General features: G+C 47.1%; 1 protein-coding gene across 5 annotated transcripts in view; it reads right to left on the reverse strand.

The window, feature by feature from the left end:
- The window catches only part of ARHGAP9 (Rho GTPase activating protein 9), a 294422-nt gene that overhangs the window by 126719 nt on the left and 144711 nt on the right, over positions 1–22992 (reverse strand). The window contains exon 1 of one of the 5 annotated variants that reach the window (XM_077297734.1): positions 8608–8696. The exons of the other annotated variants lie outside the window; for them this stretch is intronic. Coding sequence (XP_077153849.1) covers positions 8608–8673 — 66 coding nt within the window. The 5' untranslated portion in view covers positions 8674–8696. Of the gene's footprint in view, positions 1–8607; positions 8697–22992 lie in introns of those variants that run through there. 5 annotated transcript variants of the gene reach the window in all.

Genomic DNA, 22992 nt, shown 5'->3' on the forward strand with positions numbered 1-22992 from the left:
ACCACACCAAATCTCCAACACAAAGCCGAGGACCAACACGACGGTGACGGTTGGCAAAAAGCTGAGTCTTCTCCTGGGACAACTTTAAATTGTCCATCACCTGCCCCCAGATATGATGCAATCTCTCCACCACCGCATCCACTCCAGGACAATCCGAGGATTCCATCTGACCGGAGGAAAATCGAGGGTGGAACCCCGAATTACAGAAAAACGGGGACACCAAAGTGGCAGAGCTGGCCCGATTATTGAGGGCGAACTCCGCCAATGGCAAAAAAGCAACCCAATCATCCTGGTCAGCAGACACAAAACACCTCAGATATGTCTCCAGGGTCTGATTAGTCCGCTCGGTCTGGCCATTAGTCTGAGGGTGAAAAGCAGACGAAAAAGACAAATCTATGCCCATCCTAGCACAGAATGCCCGCCAAAATCTAGACACAAATTGGGTTCCTCTGTCAGAAACGATATTCTCAGGAATACCATGCAAACGAACAACATTTTGAAAAAACAGGGGCACCAACTCGGAAGAAGAAGGCAATTTGGGCAGGGGAACCAAATGGACCATCTTAGAAAAACGGTCACACACCACCCAGATGACAGACATCTTCTGAGAAACAGGCAGATCTGAAATAAAATCCATCGAGATGTGTGTCCAAGGCCTCTTAGGAATAGGCAAGGGCAACAATAATCCACTAGCCCGAGAACAACAAGGCTTGGCCCGAGCACAAACGTCACAAGACTGCACAAAGCCTCGCACATCTCGTGACAGGGAAGGCCACCAGAAGGATCTTGCCACCAAATCCCTGGTACCAAAAATTCCAGGATGACCTGCCAATGCAGAAGAATGTACCTCAGAGATGACTCTACTGGTCCAATCATCAGGAACAAACAACCTATCAGGCGGACAACGATCCGGTCTATCCGCCTGAAACTCCTGCAAGGCCCGCCGCAGGTCTGGAGAAACGGCTGACAAGATAACTCCCTCCTTAAGAATACCTGTGGGGTCAGAGTTGCCGGGTGAATCAGGCTCAAAACTCCTAGAAAGGGCATCCGCCTTAACATTCTTAGAACCCGGTAGGTACGATACCACAAAATTAAACCGAGAGAAAAATAATGACCAGCGCGCCTGTCTAGGATTCAGGCGCCTGGCGGTCTCAAGATAGATCAAATTTTTGTGGTCAGTCAATACCACCACCTGATGTCTGGCCCCCTCGAGCCAATGGCGCCACTCCTCAAACGCCCACTTCATGGCCAAAAGCTCCCGATTCCCAACATCATAATTCCGCTCAGCGGGCGAAAATTTACGGGAAAAGAAGGCACAAGGCCTCATAACGGCGCAGTCAGAACTTTTCTGCGACAACACTGCCCCAGCCCCGATCTCAGAAGCGTCGACCTCAACCTGAAAAGGAAGAGTCACATCAGGCTGACGCAACACAGGGGCAGAAGAAAAACGGCGCTTGAGCTCCTGAAAGGCCTCCACAGCATCAGGGGACCAATTAGCAACATCAGCACCCTGTCTAGTCAAATCGGTCAATGGCTTAACGACATCCGAAAAACCAGAAATAAATCGACGATAAAAGTTGGCAAAGCCCAAAAATTTCTGAAGACTTTTAAGAGAAGAGGGCTGCGTCCAATCACAAATAGCTTGAACCTTGACAGGATCCATCTCAATGGAAGAGGGAGAAAAAATATATCCCAAAAAGGAAATTCTCTGAACCCCAAAAACGCACTTAGAACCCTTGACACACAGAGAATTAGACCGCAAAACCTGAAAAACCCTCTTAACTTGCCGGACATGAGAGTCCCAATCATCCGAAAAAATCAGAATATCATCCAGATACACTATCATAAATTTATCCAAAAAATCGCGGAAAATATCATGCATAAAGGACTGGAAGACTGAAGGGGCATTAGAAAGACCAAAAGGCATCACCAAATACTCAAAGTGGCCCTCGGGCGTATTAAATGCGGTTTTCCACTCATCCCCCTGCCTGATCCGCACCAAATTATACGCCCCACGGAGATCAATCTTAGAGAACCACTTGGCCCCCTTTATGCGAGCAAACAAATCAGTCAGCAACGGCAATGGGTATTGATATTTAACCGTGATTTTATTCAAAAGCCGATAATCAATACATGGTCTCAAAGAGCCGTCTTTTTTTGACACAAAGAAAAAACCGGCTCCTAAGGGAGATGACGATGGACGAATATGTCCCTTTTCCAAGGACTCCTTTATATATTCTCGCATAGCAGTATGTTCAGGCACAGACAGATTAAATAAACGACCCTTTGGGTATTTACTACCCGGAATTAAATCTATAGCACAATCGCACTCACGGTGCGGAGGTAGCGAACCCAGCTTGGGTTCTTCAAAGACGTCACGATAATCAGACAGGAACTCAGGGATTTCAGAGGGAATAGATGATGAAATGGACACCAAAGGTACATCCCCATGAGTCCCCTTACATCCCCAGCTCAACACAGACATAGCTCTCCAGTCAAGGACTGGGTTGTGAGACTGCAGCCATGGCAATCCTAGCACCAAATCATCATGTAGATTATACAGCACCAGAAAGCGAATAATCTCCTGGTGATCCGGATTAATACGCATAGTTACTTGTGTCCAGTATTGTGGTTTATTATTAGCCAATGGGGTGGAGTCAATCCCCTTCAGAGGAATAAGAGTCTCCAAAGGCTCTAAATCATACCCACAACGATTGGCAAAGGACCAATCCATAAGACTCAAAGCGGCGCCAGAGTCGATATAGGCGTCCGTAGTAATAGATGACAAAGAGCAAATCAGGGTCACAGACAAAATAAATTTAGACTGTAAAGTGCCAATGGGAACGGATTTATCAAGCTTTTTAGTACGCTTAGAGCATGCTGATATAACATGAGTAGAATCCCCACAATAGAAACACAACCCATTTTTCCGTCTAAAATTCTGCCGCTCGCTTCTGGACAGAATTCTATCACACTGCATGTTTTCTGGCGTCTTCTCAGTGGACACCGCCAGATGGTGCACTGGTTTGCGCTCCCGCAGACGCCTATCGATCTGAATGGCCATTGTCATGGACTCATTCAGACTTGCAGGCACAGGGAACCCCACCATAACATCCTTAATGGCATCAGAAAGACCCTCTCTGAAAGTAGCCGCCAAGGCACACTCATTCCACTGAGTAAGCACAGACCATTTACGGAATCTTTGGCAGTAAATTTCAGCTTCATCTTGCCCCTGCGATAGGGACATCAAAGTTTTTTCTGCCTGAAGTTCCAAATGAGGTTCCTCATAAAGCAAGCCCAAGGCCAGAAAAAACGCATCCACATTGCGCAACGCAGGATCCCCTGGTGCCAATGCAAAAGCCCAATCTTGAGGGTCGCCGCGGAGCAAGGAAATCACAATCCCAACCTGCTGTGCAGGGTCTCCAGCAGAACGAGATTTCAGGGACAAAAATAACTTACAATTATTTCTAAAATTCTGAAAGCTAGATCTATTCCCTGAGAAGAATTCCGGCAAAGGAATTCTCGGCTCTGATACCGGAGCATGAACAACAAAATCTTGCAAACTTTGTACTTTCGTGGCGAGATTATTCAAACCTGCAGTTACACTCTGTAGATCCATTATAGACAGGTGAACATAGAGCCATTCAAAGATTAGAAGGAGAGAGAAAAAAAGGAAAGACTGCAGCATAGACAGACTGGCAAGTGATCCAATTAAGAGCACACTAACTACTAGAGAAAAAAAAAAAAAAAAAAATTTTCAGCAGACTTCTTATTTCTCTCCTTTCTCAGCCAAGGATTTTAACCCTTTAGTGGGCCGGTCAAACTGTCATGATCTCCATGGCCAGAGAACTAGCATAAGCCTATATAGGAACAAGCTCTTGGAAGATGTAACTGTACTGACCATGAACTAAACCTACCGCATCATCTAGAAGTAGCCAGGTAGCATGTCCTACTTTTTATCCCTATATGCCCAGCGCCGGCCGGAGAACTAAATAATGCTAGCAGAGGGAAATATAAGACCTGACTCACCTCTAGAGAAATGCCCAAAAAGGAGACAGAAGCCCCCCACATATATTGGCGGTGATATGAGATGAAACAACAAACGCAGCAGGAAAATAGTTTTAGCAAATTTGAGGTCCGCTTTCTAGATAGCAGAAGACAGAAAGCATACTTTCATGGTCAGTAGAAAACCCTTACAAAACACATCCAGAAATTACTTTAGGACTCTGGCATTAACTCATAATACCAGAGTGGCAATTCCTGATCAACAAGAGCTTTCCAGACACAGTAACGAAACTGCAGCTGTGAACTGGAACCAAAATACAAAAACAAAACATGGACGAATGTCCAACTTATCTAGTAGATGTCTGGGAGCAGGAACAAGCACAGAGAGGCTTCTGATAACATTGTTGACCGGCAAGCATCTAACAGAGAAGCCAGGTTATATAGCGACACCCAGATCTAATCAGAACAGGTGAACAGGGAAGATGATGTCACAAGTTCAATTCCACCAGTAGCCACCGGGGGAGCCCAGAATCCAAATTCACAACACCCTCCACCGCAGAGAGCCGCACACCACTACTATAGCTGCCACTGCTCTGTGCGCACAGGACCTGTGATGAGGTCACAGGAGGGGAGGAGTTGGAGTCACATGATCAAGGGCTTCCGTGTAGTGCAGGACAGTAGTGCAGTGCTGTTTGTCATCATGCTGGAGGAGGGTAAGCTTTTGTGTGAGGTCAGGAGGGGTTTGGGTGGATGTAGCAGAGCAGTGTGTGTATGAGGTGTACAGAGCGGAGCCGGGTGTGTATGAGGTGTACGGAGCAGAGCTGGGTGTGCATGAGGTGTACGGAGCAGAGCTGGGTGTGCATGAGGTGTACGGAGCGGAGCCGGGTGTGTATGAGGTGTACGGAGCGGAGCCGGGTGTGTATGAGGTGTACGGAGCGGAGCCGGGTGTGCATGAGGTGTACGGAGCGGAGCCGGGTGTGCATGAGGTGTACGGAGCGGAGCCGGGTGTGCACGAGGTGTACGGAGCGGAGCCGGGTGTGCACGAGGTGTACGGAGCGGAGCCGGGTGTGCACGAGGTGTACGGAGCGGAGCCGGGTGTGCACGAGGTGTACGGAGCGGAGCCGGGTGTGCACGAGGTGTACGGAGCGGAGCCGGGTGGGCACGAGGTGTACGGAGCGGAGCCGGGTGTGCACGAGGTGTACGGAGCGGAGCCGGGTGTGCACGAGGTGTACGGAGCGGAGCCGGGTGTGCACGAGGTGTACGGAGCGGAGCCGGGTGTGCACGAGGTGTACGGAGCGGAGCCGGGTGTGCACGAGGTGTACGGAGCGGAGCCGGGTGTGCACGAGGTGTACGGAGCGGAGCCGGGTGTGTACGAGGTGTACGGAGCGGAGCCGGGTGTGCACGAGGTGTACGGAGCGGAGCCGGGTGTGCACGAGGTGTACGGAGCGGAGCCGGGGGTGCACGAGGTGTACGGAGCGGAGCCGGGTGTGTACGAGGTGTCGCATCTCTGCTTCAGGAAAATGGCCGCCGCGATCTCCATCTGGGCACGCGCGGCATCCTGCGGCCATTTTCCTGAAGCCGCGGCCAGCAGAGCGCCGCTTCTGCGCACGCGCGGCCAAAGGAAGATGGCCGCCCCCACCGATCACCAATGAAATGTCGCACATCACGCTATTTTCACTCCCCTGTGCAGTGGATTCGGGACCTTGGGCATGCGCACACCACTACGCCACCAACGGAAAACTAAGCAAGATCTGGGGGAAGACACCACGCCCATCTGACCAGACCAGCCTGATTGACAGGCGAAAACGACTACTTTGGTAACGTATTTCGGCAGCATAGGTGGGGAATCGGGGTCCACAAAATACACTATTGCAATGCACAGCTCAGGCCCTATTTAACAGTATTTTTATCTCATACGGAAAAAACGGGGTGACAGGTTCCCTTTAAGAGAAAGCCAAAATAACCCCGGGACAGAAGGCGAGAGCAGGGGGGAGGTGCGGGACAGAGCCGCTTTAGGCTAGTTTCACACTAGCGTTAACTGCAATACGTCGCAAATGCGTCGTTTTGCCGAAAATACGCATCCAGCAAAAGTTCTTGCTGGATACGTTTTTTCGTCATAGACTAACATTAGCGACGCATTTGCGACGCATTGCCAAACGTCGCATCCGTTTTGCGATGCTTGGGCGTGTGGTAGTGGACCGTCGGGAGAAAAAAACCTTACATGTAACGTTTTTTGCTCCCGACGGTCCACTTTTTCCGACCGCGCATGCGCGGCCGGAACTCCGCCCCCACCTCCCCGCACTTCCCCGCACCTCACAATGGGGCAGCGGATGCGTGGGAAAAATGCATCCGCTGCCCCCGTTGTGCGGCGGAGACCACACTAGCGTCGGGAACGTCGGCCCGACGCACAGCGACGGGTTGTTCCCGACGCTAGTGTGAAACTAGCCTTAGTCAGGAGAAGCTGAGGAGCTGCAGCCGGTTTACATCAGCCACCCCTGTACCAGAGAGGAGATTGTGAGTTGTGTATATGAGCTGGTATCTCTGGTGTGTGTGTGTGTGTGTGTGTGTGTGTGTGTGTGTGTGTGTGTGTGTGTGTGTGTGTGTGTGTGTGTGGTATCTGTAGTGTGTGTGTGATAACTGTAGTATGTGTGTGATATCTGTAGTATGATGTGTGTGTGTGTGTGTGTGATATCTGTAGTGTGTGTGTGTGATATCTGTAGTGTGTGTATGTGTGTGTGTGTGTGTGTGTGATATCTGTAGTGTGTGTGTGTGTGTTATCTGTAGTGTGTGTGTGTGTGTTATCTGTAGTGTGTGTGTGTGTGATATCTGTAGTATGATGTGTGTGTGTGTGTGATATCTGTAGTATGTCTGTGTGTGTGTGTGATATCTGTAGTGTGTGTGTGTGATAACTGTAGTATGTGTGTGATATCTGTAATATGATGTGTGTGTGATATCTGTAGTGTGTGTAATAACTGGTGTGTGTGTGTGTGATATCTGTAGTATGATGTGTGTGTGTGATATCTGTAGTGTGTGTGTGATATCTGTAGTATGTGTGTGTGTGAGGCAGCGGCGTAACTACTACGGTCGCAGCTGCAAGCGGCTCTGGCAGGTCAGGGGGCCGTGAGTCCCCTTGAGCCTGTCTCCCTTATGCTTGTGTCCCAATGTGCCAGTCTCCCTTGCCCATTAGTCCCTGTGTGTCCCCATGTGCCTGTCTCCCTTGTCCCCTTATGCTTGTGTCCCTTGTCCCCGTGTGCCAGTCTCCCTTGCCCATTAGTCCCTGTGTGTCCCCTTGAGCCTGTCTCCCTTATGCTTGTGTCCCCGTGTGCCAGTCTCCCTTGCCCATTAGTCCCTGTGTGTCCCCATGTGCCTGTCTCCTATGTCCCCTTGTGCTTGTATCAGTCTCCTTTGTCCCCTTGTGCTTGTGTCAGTCTCCTTTGCCCACTAGTCCCTGTGTGTCAGTCTCCCTTTCCCACTTGTCCCTGTGTGTCCCCTTGTGCTTGTATCCCTTGTCCCCTTGTGTCAGTCTCTTGCTCACTAGTCCCTATGTGTCCCCTTGTGCCTGTCTCCCTTGTCCCCTTGTGCTTGTCCCTTGTCCCCGTGTCAGTCTCCATTGCCCACTAGTCCCCTTGTATTAGTCTCCCTTGCCCACTATTCCCCGTGTGTCAGTCTCCCTTGCCCACTAGTCCGTGTCCCCGTGTGCCAGTCTCTCTTGTCCACTAGTCCCCGTGTGCCCTTTGTGTCAGTCTCCCTTGCCCACTTGTGTCAGTCTCCCTTGCCCACTAGACCCCTTGTATCCTTCTCCCCTACCTCCTAGCCCCCATGTGTCCCCTAGTGCCTGTCTTCCTTGCCCCCTTGTTCCCTCTCCTCTGCCCCCTCGTCACCATTTGCTCGTGTCTTTGTCACTGCCCCTGTATGGAGGGGCTGCATTATACTATGAGGGGGGCTGCATTGTATTCTATGGGGCTTACATTGAATTTTATGGCGGGGGGGGCCCCATTTGGAAGTTCGCACCGGGGCCCATAACTTTGTAGTTACGCCACTGAGTAGTGATATCATTGATGGAGCTACCTCATGCAGGGGATGTAGACTTCCCGTTTCACAGAAATCAGTGGAGTCTGCATCTTAGTAGTTTGGTGCATCACGAAATATGTAAAATTATAAACAGCATTCCAAAACTGTAAAACATTTTCTTGTAGCCCTTATACATATACCCTGATTTTTTTTAGGGAGGTCAAGACTGTTACAATGCATGTTAATGGCCATAGTTTTTGTGACTTTTTAATGTGCACTTGTCTCATAATAGGAAAGCTATGTTTCATACATATTAATCTCTCATATATAACTAGGTAGTACATATGGACAAACTATGTGTATATATAACGTATGCATCACTGTATTTATGTCCATATATACTACCCAGTTACAACAAATAAACTTTGATAATAAAATTTTGCATTCAGTGTTAAAGTATATACATCATTTATGCCAGAAATCCCTTATAGTACACAGTGATCTGCGGTTCAAGGAAGAAGAAAAGATAGAGCTTAAGAGGAAACTGTCACATATTACGGTATAGTTCACTATGGGGTAAGTTTTCTTTACCTTTGTGTAGTGCAGACTCTCCGCAGGCTGATAATGATAAGCAAACATTACATTTTTGATTTGCATGCATCCCTTGTCCTGGCACAATGTCCTGGGCTCACTGATCACTTCTTGCCTACTATTATCTATAGTGGGTTAGTACTCATTTGTTATATCCTGTTCCTCTTCAGAAAGGGGAACCTGAGGTATGATTTTGCAAGGAAATACTTTTTTAGAGTAACATATATAATTAGGCTCCGTTCACTCTGCCTTCAGAAACGTGTGGCACTTCCGTCAGCAGACGCTGCAGAGGTGAGAAAAAGAATCGTACTGTAGCACCAAGACTGGATCTGCCTGTCCCCCATTATAAGTCAATGGGGCCATCAGACATCAGTGGCACACCTCCCAGTCACACCTGAAACATGACATCTTTTTGGGTGGAAATAGAGAAATAACTAAAATAATGTGGTTGCAGAAATATGCACACCCTTAAACTAATACTTTGTTGAAGTACCCTTTGAATTTATGACTGCATTCAACCTTTTTGGGAAGGAGTCTATCAGTATGGCACGTCTAGAATTGAGAGTCTTTGCCCACTCTTTGCTTCACTCTTGCAGTAGTGCTCCAACTATGTCAGATTACAAGGGCTTCTGCTGTGTACAGCGCCCACTTCAGGTCAACACATACAGATTTTTAATTGGACTCAGGTCTGGGCTCTGGCTGGGCCATTCCAAAACCTTAATCTTCTGGTGAATCAATTCTTTATTTGGAGGTATGCTTATTATCATTGTTGTACTAAAAGGTGAAATTATTTTTCATGGTCAGCTTTTCAACAGAAGACTAAAAGTCTTGTTGCAGAACTGGAACTGTTCAAAATTCCCTTCACCTTGACTAAAGCCCTAGTTCAAGCTGCCGAAAAAACATCTCCAAAGCATAATGCTGCCTCCATCATGCTTCACTGAATGTATGCTGTTCTTTTGGTAATGTGTAATGTTCCTTTTGGAATTATGACCAAAAAGTTTAACCTTGGTCTCATCAGACCATAATATGTTTTTGGCACATGGTTTTGGCAGAGTTGATGTAAGTTTGGGCAAAACATAGCTTAGCTTGGATGTTTTCTTTGTAAGAAAACGCTTCCATCTTGCCACCCTACCTCAAAAGCCAGACATATTAAGACAGGAGATTATTGTAAAAAAACAGTACACAGCCAGCAGTTGCAATAAATTCCTCCAGCTCCTTTTATGTTGCTTTAAGCCTCTTAGCAGCCTCTCAAACCAATTTTCTTATTGTCTTTTCATCAATATTTGAGGGAGGTCCAGAAGGTACTTAGTGCATAGATTGGCCAATATGTGAGCCAAACTGCCATGTCAAGGCGTCCTTCAAAGTTGGGTCCCTGTCCTGATATGTCACCTCTCCTTGGCAAAAAAACAAAATCTCTAATGGGGCCCCCAATTAATGCACGTCTTTAATAGCATTAGTCTTTCTTTATAGGCCAAAGGGACTTTTGATGCCTCCTAGGCTCCAGGGCCCGAGTGTGATTGCAACCTTTGCACCTACTATACTTTCGCCCCTGATCATTTTGCCGCAAGTATACGATTTGCAGAAATGTGGTCACGTGCTGACTAAATGTGCATGGCCTCACTCAATACAAGTCAAACTAGCAAAGCCATGACGGCCCGCTCCCAATGCCAGCAGTGGAGAATCCTCACATTTCGCTATTAATATTCAGAAGTCTGAAGTTACATACACTTTAAACTCAACCCCTTTATCGATCAGTATAGTGGTATTAATATAACTGTATATGCTGGTAATATTTAGTTATGGTTGGTTGGTATTTATCTGTAATATTGCAATGTTAAAATTGTGATATTCTAATTATTTAATGTTATATAGCACTCTGGCACCTCTCCAATCCTGCCTATACTCTGCTGCCTGATTAATCCACCTGTCTCCCCGCTATTCTCCAGCCTCCCCTCTCTGCCAAGCCCTTCACTGGCTTCCTATCGTCCAGAGACTCCAGTTCAAAACCCTTATTATGACATACAAGCCATCCACAACCTGTCTTCTCCATACATCTGTGACATGGTCTCCCGGTACTTACCTACACGCAACCTTCAATCCTCTCATGATTTCCTTCTCTACTTCCCTCTTATCTCTTCTTCCTACAACCGCATACAAGACTTCTCCTGTGCTTCCCCCATACTCTGGAACTCTCTACCCCAACACATCAGACTCTCACCTACCACGGAAACCTTCAAAAGGAACCTAAAGACCTACCTCTTCCGGCAAGCCTACAGCCTGCAGTGATCCTCAGGCTATGTGCCAACGTTGCAGAAATGCTGCGGAAATGTCCGCAGCATTTCTGCAACTCCCTGCCGCGGGTAAAACGCATGCAGAATTCGCATGAGTTTTCCCACAAAACACAAGGGTTTCGCAAGCGTTTTTAGCTTGCAGAATGCTTGCGCTTTTCCAAGCAATTTGAAGCATCGCTTGGAAAAGTGATTGACAGCTTGGTCACACTTGTCAAGCATAGTGCAGCATCAATAGTAAAAGATGGAATGTTAATAATAATAAAAAAATATGGTTATTCTCACCTTCCGATGGTCCCCAATCTCCTCAGCGGCGCGCCCGGTACATTCCGTTCCCAGGGATGCTTTGCGCGAAGGACCTTTCTGATGTCATGGTCGCGTGACCGCGACGTCGTCTCAGGTAATTTACGCAATGCATCCCTGGGAACGAAAGCCGCCGCGTGCACCGCTGAGAAGCGGGAGGACTCTGGGGGCCATCAGAATGTAAGTATATCCCTATTTTTTTACAGGAATATTGTACCCAGGGCCTGAAGGAGTGTCTTCTCTCCTCCAGACCCTGGCTACCATCCGCACATGAAGTGCTCACTTTACACATGGTGGCCATAATAGCCATATGCGTAAAGTGAACGTTTCAATGCAATCCTATGGCATCAGAATCGCCGCGATTCCACAAAAATAATGAGCATGCTGCAGATTTTACCGCTATGTGATTCCACAGCAGGAAAATCCGCAGCATTGGCACAGCAACTGCGGAATCCCATAAGATTGCATGGGAATGCGGTTTTTAAGGGTTTCCACTGCGGCAAAAATGCAGCGGAAACGCATGAAAAAGCAACGTGGGCACACAGCCTCAGTCTGCTAAACCGCCGCACGACCATCTCTACCTTCTCCTAGTGTATCCTCCCCGATCCCCTGTAGTCTGTGAGCCCTCGCGGGCAGGGTCCTCTCTCCCTCTGTACTTGTGTGTGCCTTGTTTTGCTCATGTTTATTGTACTTGTCTATAATTACCCCTTCTACGTGTAAAGCGCAATGGAATTAATGGAGCTAAAAATTGAATAATAATAATAATAAAAATTATTGGTATTAGTAGAAATATTGGTCTTGTAATAAATCTTGATTTCCTCCAGGCAGGGTAATATTAGTAATATTTCCCCATCTGGAGTTTGGGGGCAAGGACAGCATGGGCCTCAGTGATTTCAAATGCCAGGGCTGAGTTTCCGTCCCAGTCCGTCCCTGCCCACGGTCATCTGTGAAAAAAAAATATAAAAACAATAACTGAATTGCTGTTTTTGGTCATTCTGCATCTGAAAAATCTGAATAAAAAGGTGTAAAAATACTGTATGTTATGCACCCCAAAAATTGTACCAAAAAAATCTTCACCTTATCCCACAAAAAGACCTAAAAAAAATGACCTTGAATTTGACCCCGAACCTGAAACCAATAGAAGTCAATGGGGACACGAAGTTCAGCGGCAATAACATGGTCATAGTAAGGACTAGGAGTTTGCAAACAGAAAGCTAAATGGGGGTAAGAGCAGGACAATTGCCCCACAAACAAATGTGGAAAGGGAAATCAATTAAAATAACATGTAATAAAAAATAATTAAAAATTATAATCTTGAGCCACGAGGCAGAGGTCCAAGTAGAGGAGGAGGAGGTGGACGTGGCGGTGGACGTGGCAGTGGAGGTGGAGGAGCTAGCAAACTCTGTTGTTTTGGTTTTTGTATTGATTTTTTGGGAGTACCCTGAAATCAGGCATTCTAATATTCTGCTGGTGACTCTTTCTGTATACAGGCCATGTAATACGCTGCACTTTTTTTGTGAAAACAATGAGAGCACCAAATAGGGGACATGTTGCTGGTGGTGATGGTGTAGCTGCTGCAGGGAAAGAGAGGACGTAGTTGATCTGTGCCTGCTACTTGCCCAAATTAAACCCCTTCTTCTGGTGCAGTCAGAAGACAGGCCATTCTGTGTAATTTCATAGGCCCGAGTACCACTGGATGAATGGTGAGGCCAGAACAAGTAGAGCTGGTTTTAGATTGGATGGCTGAGAGTGCCTTCAGATCCTTCACTTTGTCTTCCACACGGTCCCCTGCTGAAGGTGCAGATTTTGCATCTGCGGCCCATGGGCATCTGTCTTGCACCTCACCCCTTTGCAAATCGGGCAAGGAGTTTGAACCCCAAGTCATGCAGCAGTCACTTCTGCTTTTTGATTACCCTGCTGGCTGTGGCTCCGTTGGCCATCCACCTGGCCCTGCCCCACAAGTGGAAGAGATTGAGTGCACTGATGCCCAACCACTTGTTCTGTTTGAGGATGAGTATGTGGGAGGGGTCCTGGCTCCAGGTTTTTGAGGGCCACGGGCGAAAGAGTCTCAGTGGGCCCCCCCTTAACACATACCACGATTCATGATGCACAGATACAGCAGAGAAATATAGGTATAGTACAATGCCAGATTTCACTTCTTACATGAGTGATAGCTATTGTAAATTCTACAATACCATTCAGCAGAGGGGCTTTATATAAATCAACCCCTTATAAGCCAATTTTTGTGACCTTCTCCCTCTTCCTCAGTTACCGGTAGGCATTTTATTGTTAGCTAACCTAGCTGCAAAGAAAAAACTGCATACATTGAATATGACAATTTTTAAATGGAAAACCTTTTAAAGTAAACATTAGAAAGTATTAATGTAGAACATTTGTAAAAGTGCAAAATGGGTAGCATATAGCACAGCCAGGTAGTATATAGCACAGCCACGTAGTATATAGCACAGCCATGTAGTATATAGCACAGCCACGTAGTATATAACACAGCCCACTTAGTATATAACACAGCCATGTAGTATATAGCACAGCCACATAGCATATAACACAGCCCACGTAGTAAATAATACAGCCCACATAGCATATAGCACAGCTACGTAGTATACAGCACAGCCACGTAGTATATAACACAGCCCACGTAGTATATAACACAGCCATGTAGTATATAACACAGCCACGTAGTATATAAACACAGCCCATGTATCATATAGCACAGCCACGTAGTATATAACACAGCCCACGTAGCATATAGCACAGCCCACGTAGTATATAACAGCCCACGTAGCATATAAAACAGCCAACGTAGTATATAACACAATCCACATAGCATATAGCACAGCCACGTAGTATATAGCACAGCCATGTAGTATATAACACAGCCCACATAGCATATAGCACAGCCACGTAGCATATAACACAGCCACGTAGTATATAACACAGCCCACATAGTATATAGCACAGACACGTAGCATATAACACAGTCCACGTAGTATATAACACAGCCCACATAGTATATAGCACAGCCACGTAGCATATACCACAGCCTACGTAGTATATAGCACAGCCACATAGTAAATAGCACAGCCACGTAGCATATACCACAGCCCACGTAGTATATAGCAAAGCCACGTAGTATATAGCACAGCCAGGTAGTATGTAGCACAGCCACGTAGCATATAACACAGCCCACATAGTATATAGCACAGCCACGTAGTATATAACACAGCCCATGTAGTATATAACACAGCCCACGTAGCATATAGCACAGCCAACATAGTATATAACACAGCTCACGCAGCATATAGCACAGCCACGTAGTATATAACAGTCACGTAGTATATAACACAGCTCAAGTAGTATATGACACAGCCCACGTAGCATATCGCACAGCCACGTAGTATATAACATAGCCCACATAGTATATAGCACAGCCACATAGCATATAACACAGCCCACGTAGTATATAGCACAGCCACATAGTATATAGCACAGTCACGTAGTATATAACACAGCCACATAGTATATAGCACAGCCCACCTAGTATATAGCACAGCCACGTAGTATATAACACAGCCCACGTAGTATATAACACAGCCCATGTAGCATATAGCACAGCCAAAGTAGTATATAACACAGCCCACGCAGCATATAGCACAGCCATGTAGTATATAACACAGCCACGTAGTATATAACACAGCCCACGTAGCATATTGCACAGCCACGTAGTATATAACACAGCCCACGCAGTATATAGCACAGCCACGTAGCATATAGCACAGCCACGTAGCATATAACACAGCCCACATTATATATAGGACAGCCACATAGTATATAGCACAGCCACGTAGTATATAACACAGCCCACATAGTATAGACAGTAGCACAGCCACGTAGCATATAACGCAGCCACGTAGTATATAACACAGCCCACGTAATATATAGCACAGCCACATAGCATATAACACAGCCCACGTAGTATATAGCACAGCCATGTAGCATATAACACAGCCCACGTAGTATATAGCACAGCCATGTAGCATATAACACAGCCCATGTAGTATATAGCACAGCCCACGTAGTATATAGCACAGCCACATAGCATATAGCACAGCCCACGTAGTATATAACACAGCCCATGTAGTATATAACACAGCCCACGTAGCATATAGCACAGCCAACATAGTATATAACACAGCCCACGCAGCATATAGCACAGCCACGTAGTATATAACAGTCACGTAGTATATAACACAGCTCAAGTAGTATATGACACAGCCCACATAGCATATCGCACAGCCACGTAGTATATAACATAGCCCACATAGTATATAGCACAGCCACATAGCATATAACACAGCCCACGTAGTATATAGCACAGCCATGTAGCATATAACACAGCCCACATAGTATATAGCACAGCCCACGTAGTATATAGCACAGCCACATAGCATATAGCACAGCCCACGTAGTATATAGCACAGCCACGTAGTATATAGCACAGCCACATAGCATATACCACAGCCCACGTAGTATATAGCACAGCCATGTAGTATATAGCACAGCCACGTAGTATATAGCACAGCCACATAGTATATAGCGCAGCCACATAGTATGTAGCAAAGCCACGTAGCATATAACACAGCCCACATAGTATATAGCACAGCCACATAGTATATAGCAGCCACATAGTATATAGCACAGCCCACCTAGTATATAGCACAAGCACGTGGAATATAGCACAGCCACGTGGTATATAGCACAGCCAGGTGGTATATAGCACAGCCACATAGTATATAGCAGTGTGTGCATCATATCCCTGTTAAAAAGTAATTAAAATAAAAAATAGTTATATACTATATACTCACCTTCTGGCGGCCCCCGGATGCAGCCAAGGCCTTAGCGATGCTCCCGCCAGCTCCCATTCCCAGTGATGCTTTGCGACAATGACCTGTGATGCCGTAGCGGTCTCGCGTGATCCTACGTCATCTGGGGCCATTTCGCAAGGCATCACTGGGAACAGGAGCTGCTGGGAGCATCACGAGGATCAGGAAGGCTGCGGGGGCCACCGGAAGGTGAGAATAGCACGATTTTTTTTATTATTATTATTCTTAACATTATATCTTTTTACTATTGATGCTGCATAGGCAGCATCAATAGTAAAAAGTTGGGCACACTTGTCAACATGGCCCCCCCGTCTCGCTAGGGCCCCGGCACTTGCCCGGGTGTGCCGGGTGCCTGCACTGGCCCTGGGAGGGGTAGTAAAAATGGTCAGCGGACCACTGCAGCACATCTCTGATGATGATGATGATGATGAAACACAGGTGCCAATTGCTGTAGCTGTCTGCTATGTGTAGACCAGCAAGGAGGGCAGGGGTGAGGACTGGGTGGAACATTATGAAGGAGATTATTATGATTTATGTTTAGAGGACCATTGATTCTATGGTGATGTACATGAGGACGGGTTTCATACAAAACACAAATAGAAATTACAATGAACTAACTAAGGCTTCCTTCACACTAGCGTCGGGCTCGGCCCGTCGCGGTGCGTCGGGCCGAGGTCCCCGACGCTAGCGTTGTCTCCGCCGCACAACGGGTGCAGCGGATGCATTTTTCCAGCGCATCCGCTGCCCCATTGTGAGGTGCGGGGAGGTGGGGGCGGAGTTCCGGCCGCGCATGCGCGGTCAGAAAAAGCGGACCGTCGGGAGCAAAAAACGTTACATGTAACGTTTTTTGGTCCCGACGGTCCGCCACAGCACGGCGCAACCATCGCACGACGGTTGCGACGTGTGGCAATGCGTCGCAAATGCGTCGCTAATGTTAGTCAATGCTGAAAAAACGCATCCTGCAAGCACTTTTGCAGGATGCGTTTTTTCGGCAAAATGACGCATTTGCGACGTATTGCAGTTAACGCTAGTGTGAAAGTAGCCTTATAGTGACAGACAGGTACAGAGGGGAGAGGACCCTACCCTTGACACTTACATTCTACAGGATAATGGGGAGGGAGACAGTAGGTTCAGGGGTTGCAGCAGATGTTGGTGAGGCGGCAGCTCTGGTAGTGGTGACGTGACAGCAGGCTTTAAGCTGTTCTGAAGAGATGGATTTTCAAGTTCCACTTGAAAGCTCAGAATGTAGAGGATAATTGTAGGTGTTGGGCCACTGAATTCTACAGGATGGAGGATACTCGGAAGAAGTCTTGCAGGCAATTGGATGAGGAACGTACGATTATGGAGGAGAGAAGGAGATCTTGGGAACCAGAGATTATGTGGTGGGAGATATCCGGAGATTAGTTCAGAGATATATGGGGAGACAGATTATGGACGGCTTTTGTAGGCCACTGTTAGTAGTTGAAGTGGATACATTGTGGAATTTGGAGACAATGTGTGGATTTGCAGAGGGGCGAAGCAGAAGATTAGCAAGGACAGAATGGATTAGTAGTGCAGCAGTTATGGACAGACTGGAGATGTGGGATGATGCGATGGGGATGGGAGATGATGAGGGAAAAGAAGGAGCAGGGTGCAAAAGCTCTGAGGCCGGCCCCAAAGTATTAAATTTGCTGTTACAGTGTACTTTGGCAGGCCCCTAGCTATTAGGAAGGATGTGTTGAATGAACAATTGCTGTTTATTTCAATGCAAATCCAATTAGGATGTTTCAGCCCATCCCAGGCTTTTTTAAACAATTGATTGAAAAAAGCCTGGGATGGGCTGAAACATCGCAATTGGATTTGCATTGAGATAAAGAGAAATTGTTCATTCAACACGTGAGTGCTGGGACATGCTTTTTCGTTCTGTTAATTTTTCCTCCACGAGCACCACGGCATGCCGACTCATTGCTTCTAATACCCCTAGCTATTATGTCAGCTGCTCTTTCAGTGCCAAGGCTGGCCCCTAGTCATTGAGTTGGCTGTCTCTGTCGATGTTGCCACCTACTCCTACTCCTCTTCCTTCACCGTTTCTTCATGTAGTCAGAAAGTGCAAGCCGTCTTGTGTGCACTTTTGGTGTTGTCACCCTGCTGCTTGCCTCTCTGGACTGCAGAATCACTTCTGCCTTTCCACCGCCTATGGTTCCCTGTACCCAGAAGATACACCTCCCACTGAGGACAGCTTGTCATTGCTTCTGGGCAGCCTCACATATGAGCCAATACATGCTGCTGTGTCTGCGCAATAAATAACAAGTTACCCGGATTGTTACAAGTGCTGATTATTGGGTGTTCACTCTGCTGGATCACCATTACAAGCACAATGTGCCAGCCTTACTTCCAATACTGGGGTATGATTGGAAAATGCAGGAATATAAATGCACGCTGGTAGATGCACTACTGACGGCATCCTCACCTTGCAGTGAGGGCTCAGTGGAAGCACAAGGCAGAGGTGAAGGAAGTCGCCAACACAGCTGAGGCATCGGCACCACCTCGGAAGGGAGGGTTAGCATGACTGAAATGTGGAAAACCTTCCTCAGCACGCCACAACATCCCGAACCACCATTTGATATGGTCCATATTAGCAGGAGGCAGCATTTTGGTTATGCCTGTTGTTATGACCCCAATGGCGAGGGTCTCAGAGGAACGTGGAAGTCTGCAGAATACAAAAATCCAGCTCATAGGGCAGTGGAAACTGGGTTGACCATATATCTACTCCTAACGCCAACACTAGAAGTAGCCGGGGATCATTCCTACGTTGATTCTAGATGACACGCGCCAGCCGGAGAATCTAGCTACCCCTAGTAGAGGAAAACAAAGACCTTTCTTGCCTCCAGAGAAGGGGACCCCAAAGCTGGATAGAAGCCCCCCACAAATAATGACGGTGAGGTAAGAGGAAATGACAAACACAGAAATGAACCAGGTTTAGCACAGAGAGGCCCGCTTACTGATAGCAGAATAAAGAAAGGAAACTTATATGGTCAACAAAAACCCTATCAAAATCCACACTGGAAATTCAAGAACCCCCGAACCGTCTAACGGTCCGGGGGGAGAACACCAGCCCCCTAGAGCTTCCAGCAAAGGTCAGGAAATAGATTTGGAACAAGCTGGACAAAAATACAAAACCAAAACAAATAGCAAAAAGCAAAAGGCAGACTTAGCTGATATAACTGGAACCAGGATCAGTAGACAAGAGCACAGCAGACTAGCTCTGATAACTACGTTGCCAGGCATTGAACTGAAGGTCCAGGGAGCTTATATAGCAACACCCCTAACTAACGACCCAGGTGCGGATAAAAGGAATGACAGAAAAACCAGAGTCAAAAAACTAGTAACCACTAGAGGGAGCAAAAAGCAAATTCACAACAGTACCCCCCCCTTAGTGAGGGGTCACCGAACCCTCACCACGACCACCAGGGCGATCAGGATGAGCGGCATGAAAGGCACGAACTAAATCGGCCGCATGAACATCAGAGGCGACCACCCAGGAATTATCCTCCTGACCATAGCCCTTCCACTTGACCAGGTACTGAAGCCTCCGCCTGGAGAGGCGAGAATCCAAGATCTTCTCCACCACGTACTCCAACTCGCCCTCAACCAACACCGGAGCAGGAGGCTCAGCAGAAGGAACTACAGGCACAATGTACCGCCGCAACAAGGACCTATGAAATACATTGTGAATAGCAAACGACACAGGAAGATCCAGACGAAAAGATACAGGATTAAGGATTTCCAATATCTTGTAAGGCCCAATAAAACGAGGTTTAAATTTGGGAGAGGAGACCTTCATAGGAACAAAGCGGGAAGAAAGCCACACCAAATCCCCAACGCGTAGTCGGGGACCCACACCGCGGCGGCGGTTGGCAAAGCGCTGAGCCTTCTCCTGTGACAACTTCAAGTTGTCCACCACATGATTCCAGATCTGCTGCAACCTATCCACCACAGAATCCACCCCAGGACAGTCAGAAGGCTCCACATGACCCGAAGAAAAGCGAGGATGGAAACCAGAGTTGCAGAAAAAAGGCGAAACCAAGGTGGCGGAACTAGCCCGATTATTAAGGGCAAACTCAGCCAACGGCAAGAATGTCACCCAATCGTCCTGATCAGCAGAGACAAAACACCTCAAATAAGCCTCCAAAGTCTGATTGGTTCGCTCCGTCTGTCCATTAGTCTGAGGATGGAAAGCAGACGAAAACGACAAATCAATGCCCATCCTACTACAAAAGGATCGCCAGAACCTGGAAACGAACTGGGATCCTCTGTCTGACACAATATTCTCAGGGATGCCGTGCAAACGAACCACGTTCTGGAAAAACACAGGAACCAGATCGGAAGAGGAAGGCAGCTTAGGTAAAGGAACCAAATGGACCATCTTGGAGAAGCGATCACATATCACCCAGATAACGGACATGCCCTGAGATAGCGGAAGATCAGAAATGAAATCCATGGAGATATGTGTCCAAGGTCTCTTCGGGACAGGCAAGGGCAAGAGCAAACCGCTGGCACGAGAACAGCAAGGCTTAGCTCGAGCACAAGTCCCACAGGACTGCACAAATGACCGCACATCCCTTGACAAGGAAGGCCACCAAAAGGACCTGGCCACCAGATCTCTGGTGCCAAAAATTCCCGGGTGACCTGCCAACACCGAGGAATGAACCTCGGAAATGACTCTGCTGGTCCACTTATCCGGGACAAACAGTCTGTCAGGTGGACAAGACTCAGGCCTATCAGCCTGAAATCTCTGCAACACACGTCGCAGATCCGGAGAAATAGCTGACAAGATAACTCCATCTTTAAGAATACCAACAGGATCAGCGACTCCAGGAGCATCAGGCACAAAGCTCCTAGAAAGAGCATCGGCCTTCACATTCTTTGAACCTGGTAAATACGAGACAACAAAATCAAAGCGGGAGAAAAACAATGACCAGCGGGCCTGTCTCGGATTAAGGCGTTTAGCAGACTCGAGATACATCAGATTTTTGTGATCAGTCAAGACCACCACACGATGCTTAGCACCCTCGAGCCAATGACGCCACTCCTCAAATGCCCATTTCATGGCCAACAACTCCCGATTGCCCACATCATAATTTCGCTCGGCAGGCGAAAACTTCCTAGAGAAAAAGGCACAAGGTTTCATAACAGAGCAACCAGGGCCTCTCTGCGACAAAACGGCCCCTGCTCCAATCTCCGAAGCATCCACCTCAACCTGAAAGGGAAGTGAGACGTCAGGCTGGCACAAAACAGGCGCCGAAGTAAACCGGCGTTTCAACTCCTGGAAAGCCTCCACGGCAGCAGGAGCCCAGTTAGCTACATCGGAGCCCTTCTTGGTCATATCCGTCAAAGGTTTCACAATGCTAGAAAAATTAGCGATAAAACGACGGTAGAAGTTAGCGAAGCCCAAGAACTTCTGAAGACTCTTAACTGACGAGGGCTGAGTCCAATCAAGAATAGCTCGGACCTTGACTGGGTCCATCTCCACAGCAGAAGGGGAAAAAATGAACCCCAAAAAGGGAACCTTCTGTACACCAAAGAGACACTTTGAGCCCTTGACAAACAAAGAATTTTCACGCAAAATTTTAAAGACCAACCTGACCTGCTCCACATGCGAATCCCAATTATCAGAAAAAACCAAAATATCATCCAGATAAACAATCAAAAATTTATCCAGATACTTCCGGAAAATGTCATGCATAAAGGACTGAAAAACTGAAGGCGCATTGGAGAGCCCAAAAGGCATCACCAAGTACTCAAAATGACCTTCGGGCGTATTGAATGCGGTTTTCCATTCATCACCTTGCTTAATGCGCACAAGGTTGTACGCACCACGAAGGTCTATCTTGGTGAACCACTTGGCACCCTTAATCCGGGCAAACAAGTCAGACAACAGCGGTAAAGGATACTGAAATTTGACAGTGATCTTATTTAAAAGCCGATAATCAATACAAGGTCTCAAAGATCCGTCCTTTTTTGCCACAAAAAAGAATCCCGCACCAAGAGGGGAAGAAGACGGACGAATATGTCCTTTTTCCAGAGACTCCTTGATATATGAACGCATAGCGGTATGTTCAGGTACCGACAGATTAAACAGTCTTCCCTTAGGAAATTTACTGCCTGGGATCAAATCTATAGCACAGTCACAGTCCCTATGAGGAGGCAGTGCACTGGACTCAGACTCACTGAAGACATCCTGATAATCAGACAAATACTCCGGAACTTCCGAAGGCGTAGAAGAAGCAATAGACACAGGCAGGGAATCCTCATGAATACCACGACAGCCCCAACTTGAGACTGACATAGCCTTCCAGTCCAGGACTGGATTATGGGTCTGTAACCATGGCAGCCCTAAAACGACCAAATCATGCATTTTATGTAAAACCAGGAAACGTATCACCTCGCGGTGTTCAGGAGTCATGCACATGGTAACCTGAGTCCAATACTGCGGTTTATTTGCTGCCAATGGTGTAGCATCAATACCCCTAAGAGGAATAGGATTTTCTAATGGTTCAAGAGTAAATCCACAGCGCTTAGCAAATGAGAGATCCATGAGACTCAGGGCAGCACCTGAATCTACAAACGCCATGACAGGATAAGATGACAGTGAGCAAATCAAAGTTACAGACAGAATAAATTTAGGTTGCAAATTACCAACGGTGACAGGACTAACAACCTTAGCTATACGTTTAGAGCATGCTGAGATAACATGTGTAGAATCACCACAGTAGTAGCACAAGCCATTCCGGCGTCTATGAATTTTCCGCTCATTTCTAGTCAGGATTCTATCACATTGCATTAAATCAGGTGTCTGTTCAGACAACACCATGAGGGAGTTTGCGGTTTTTCTATCACATTGCACCGAATTA

Source organism: Ranitomeya variabilis, chromosome 3 (assembly GCF_051348905.1).
Source record: "Ranitomeya variabilis isolate aRanVar5 chromosome 3, aRanVar5.hap1, whole genome shotgun sequence".
NCBI classification, from domain to species: Eukaryota; Metazoa; Chordata; class Amphibia; order Anura; family Dendrobatidae; genus Ranitomeya; species Ranitomeya variabilis.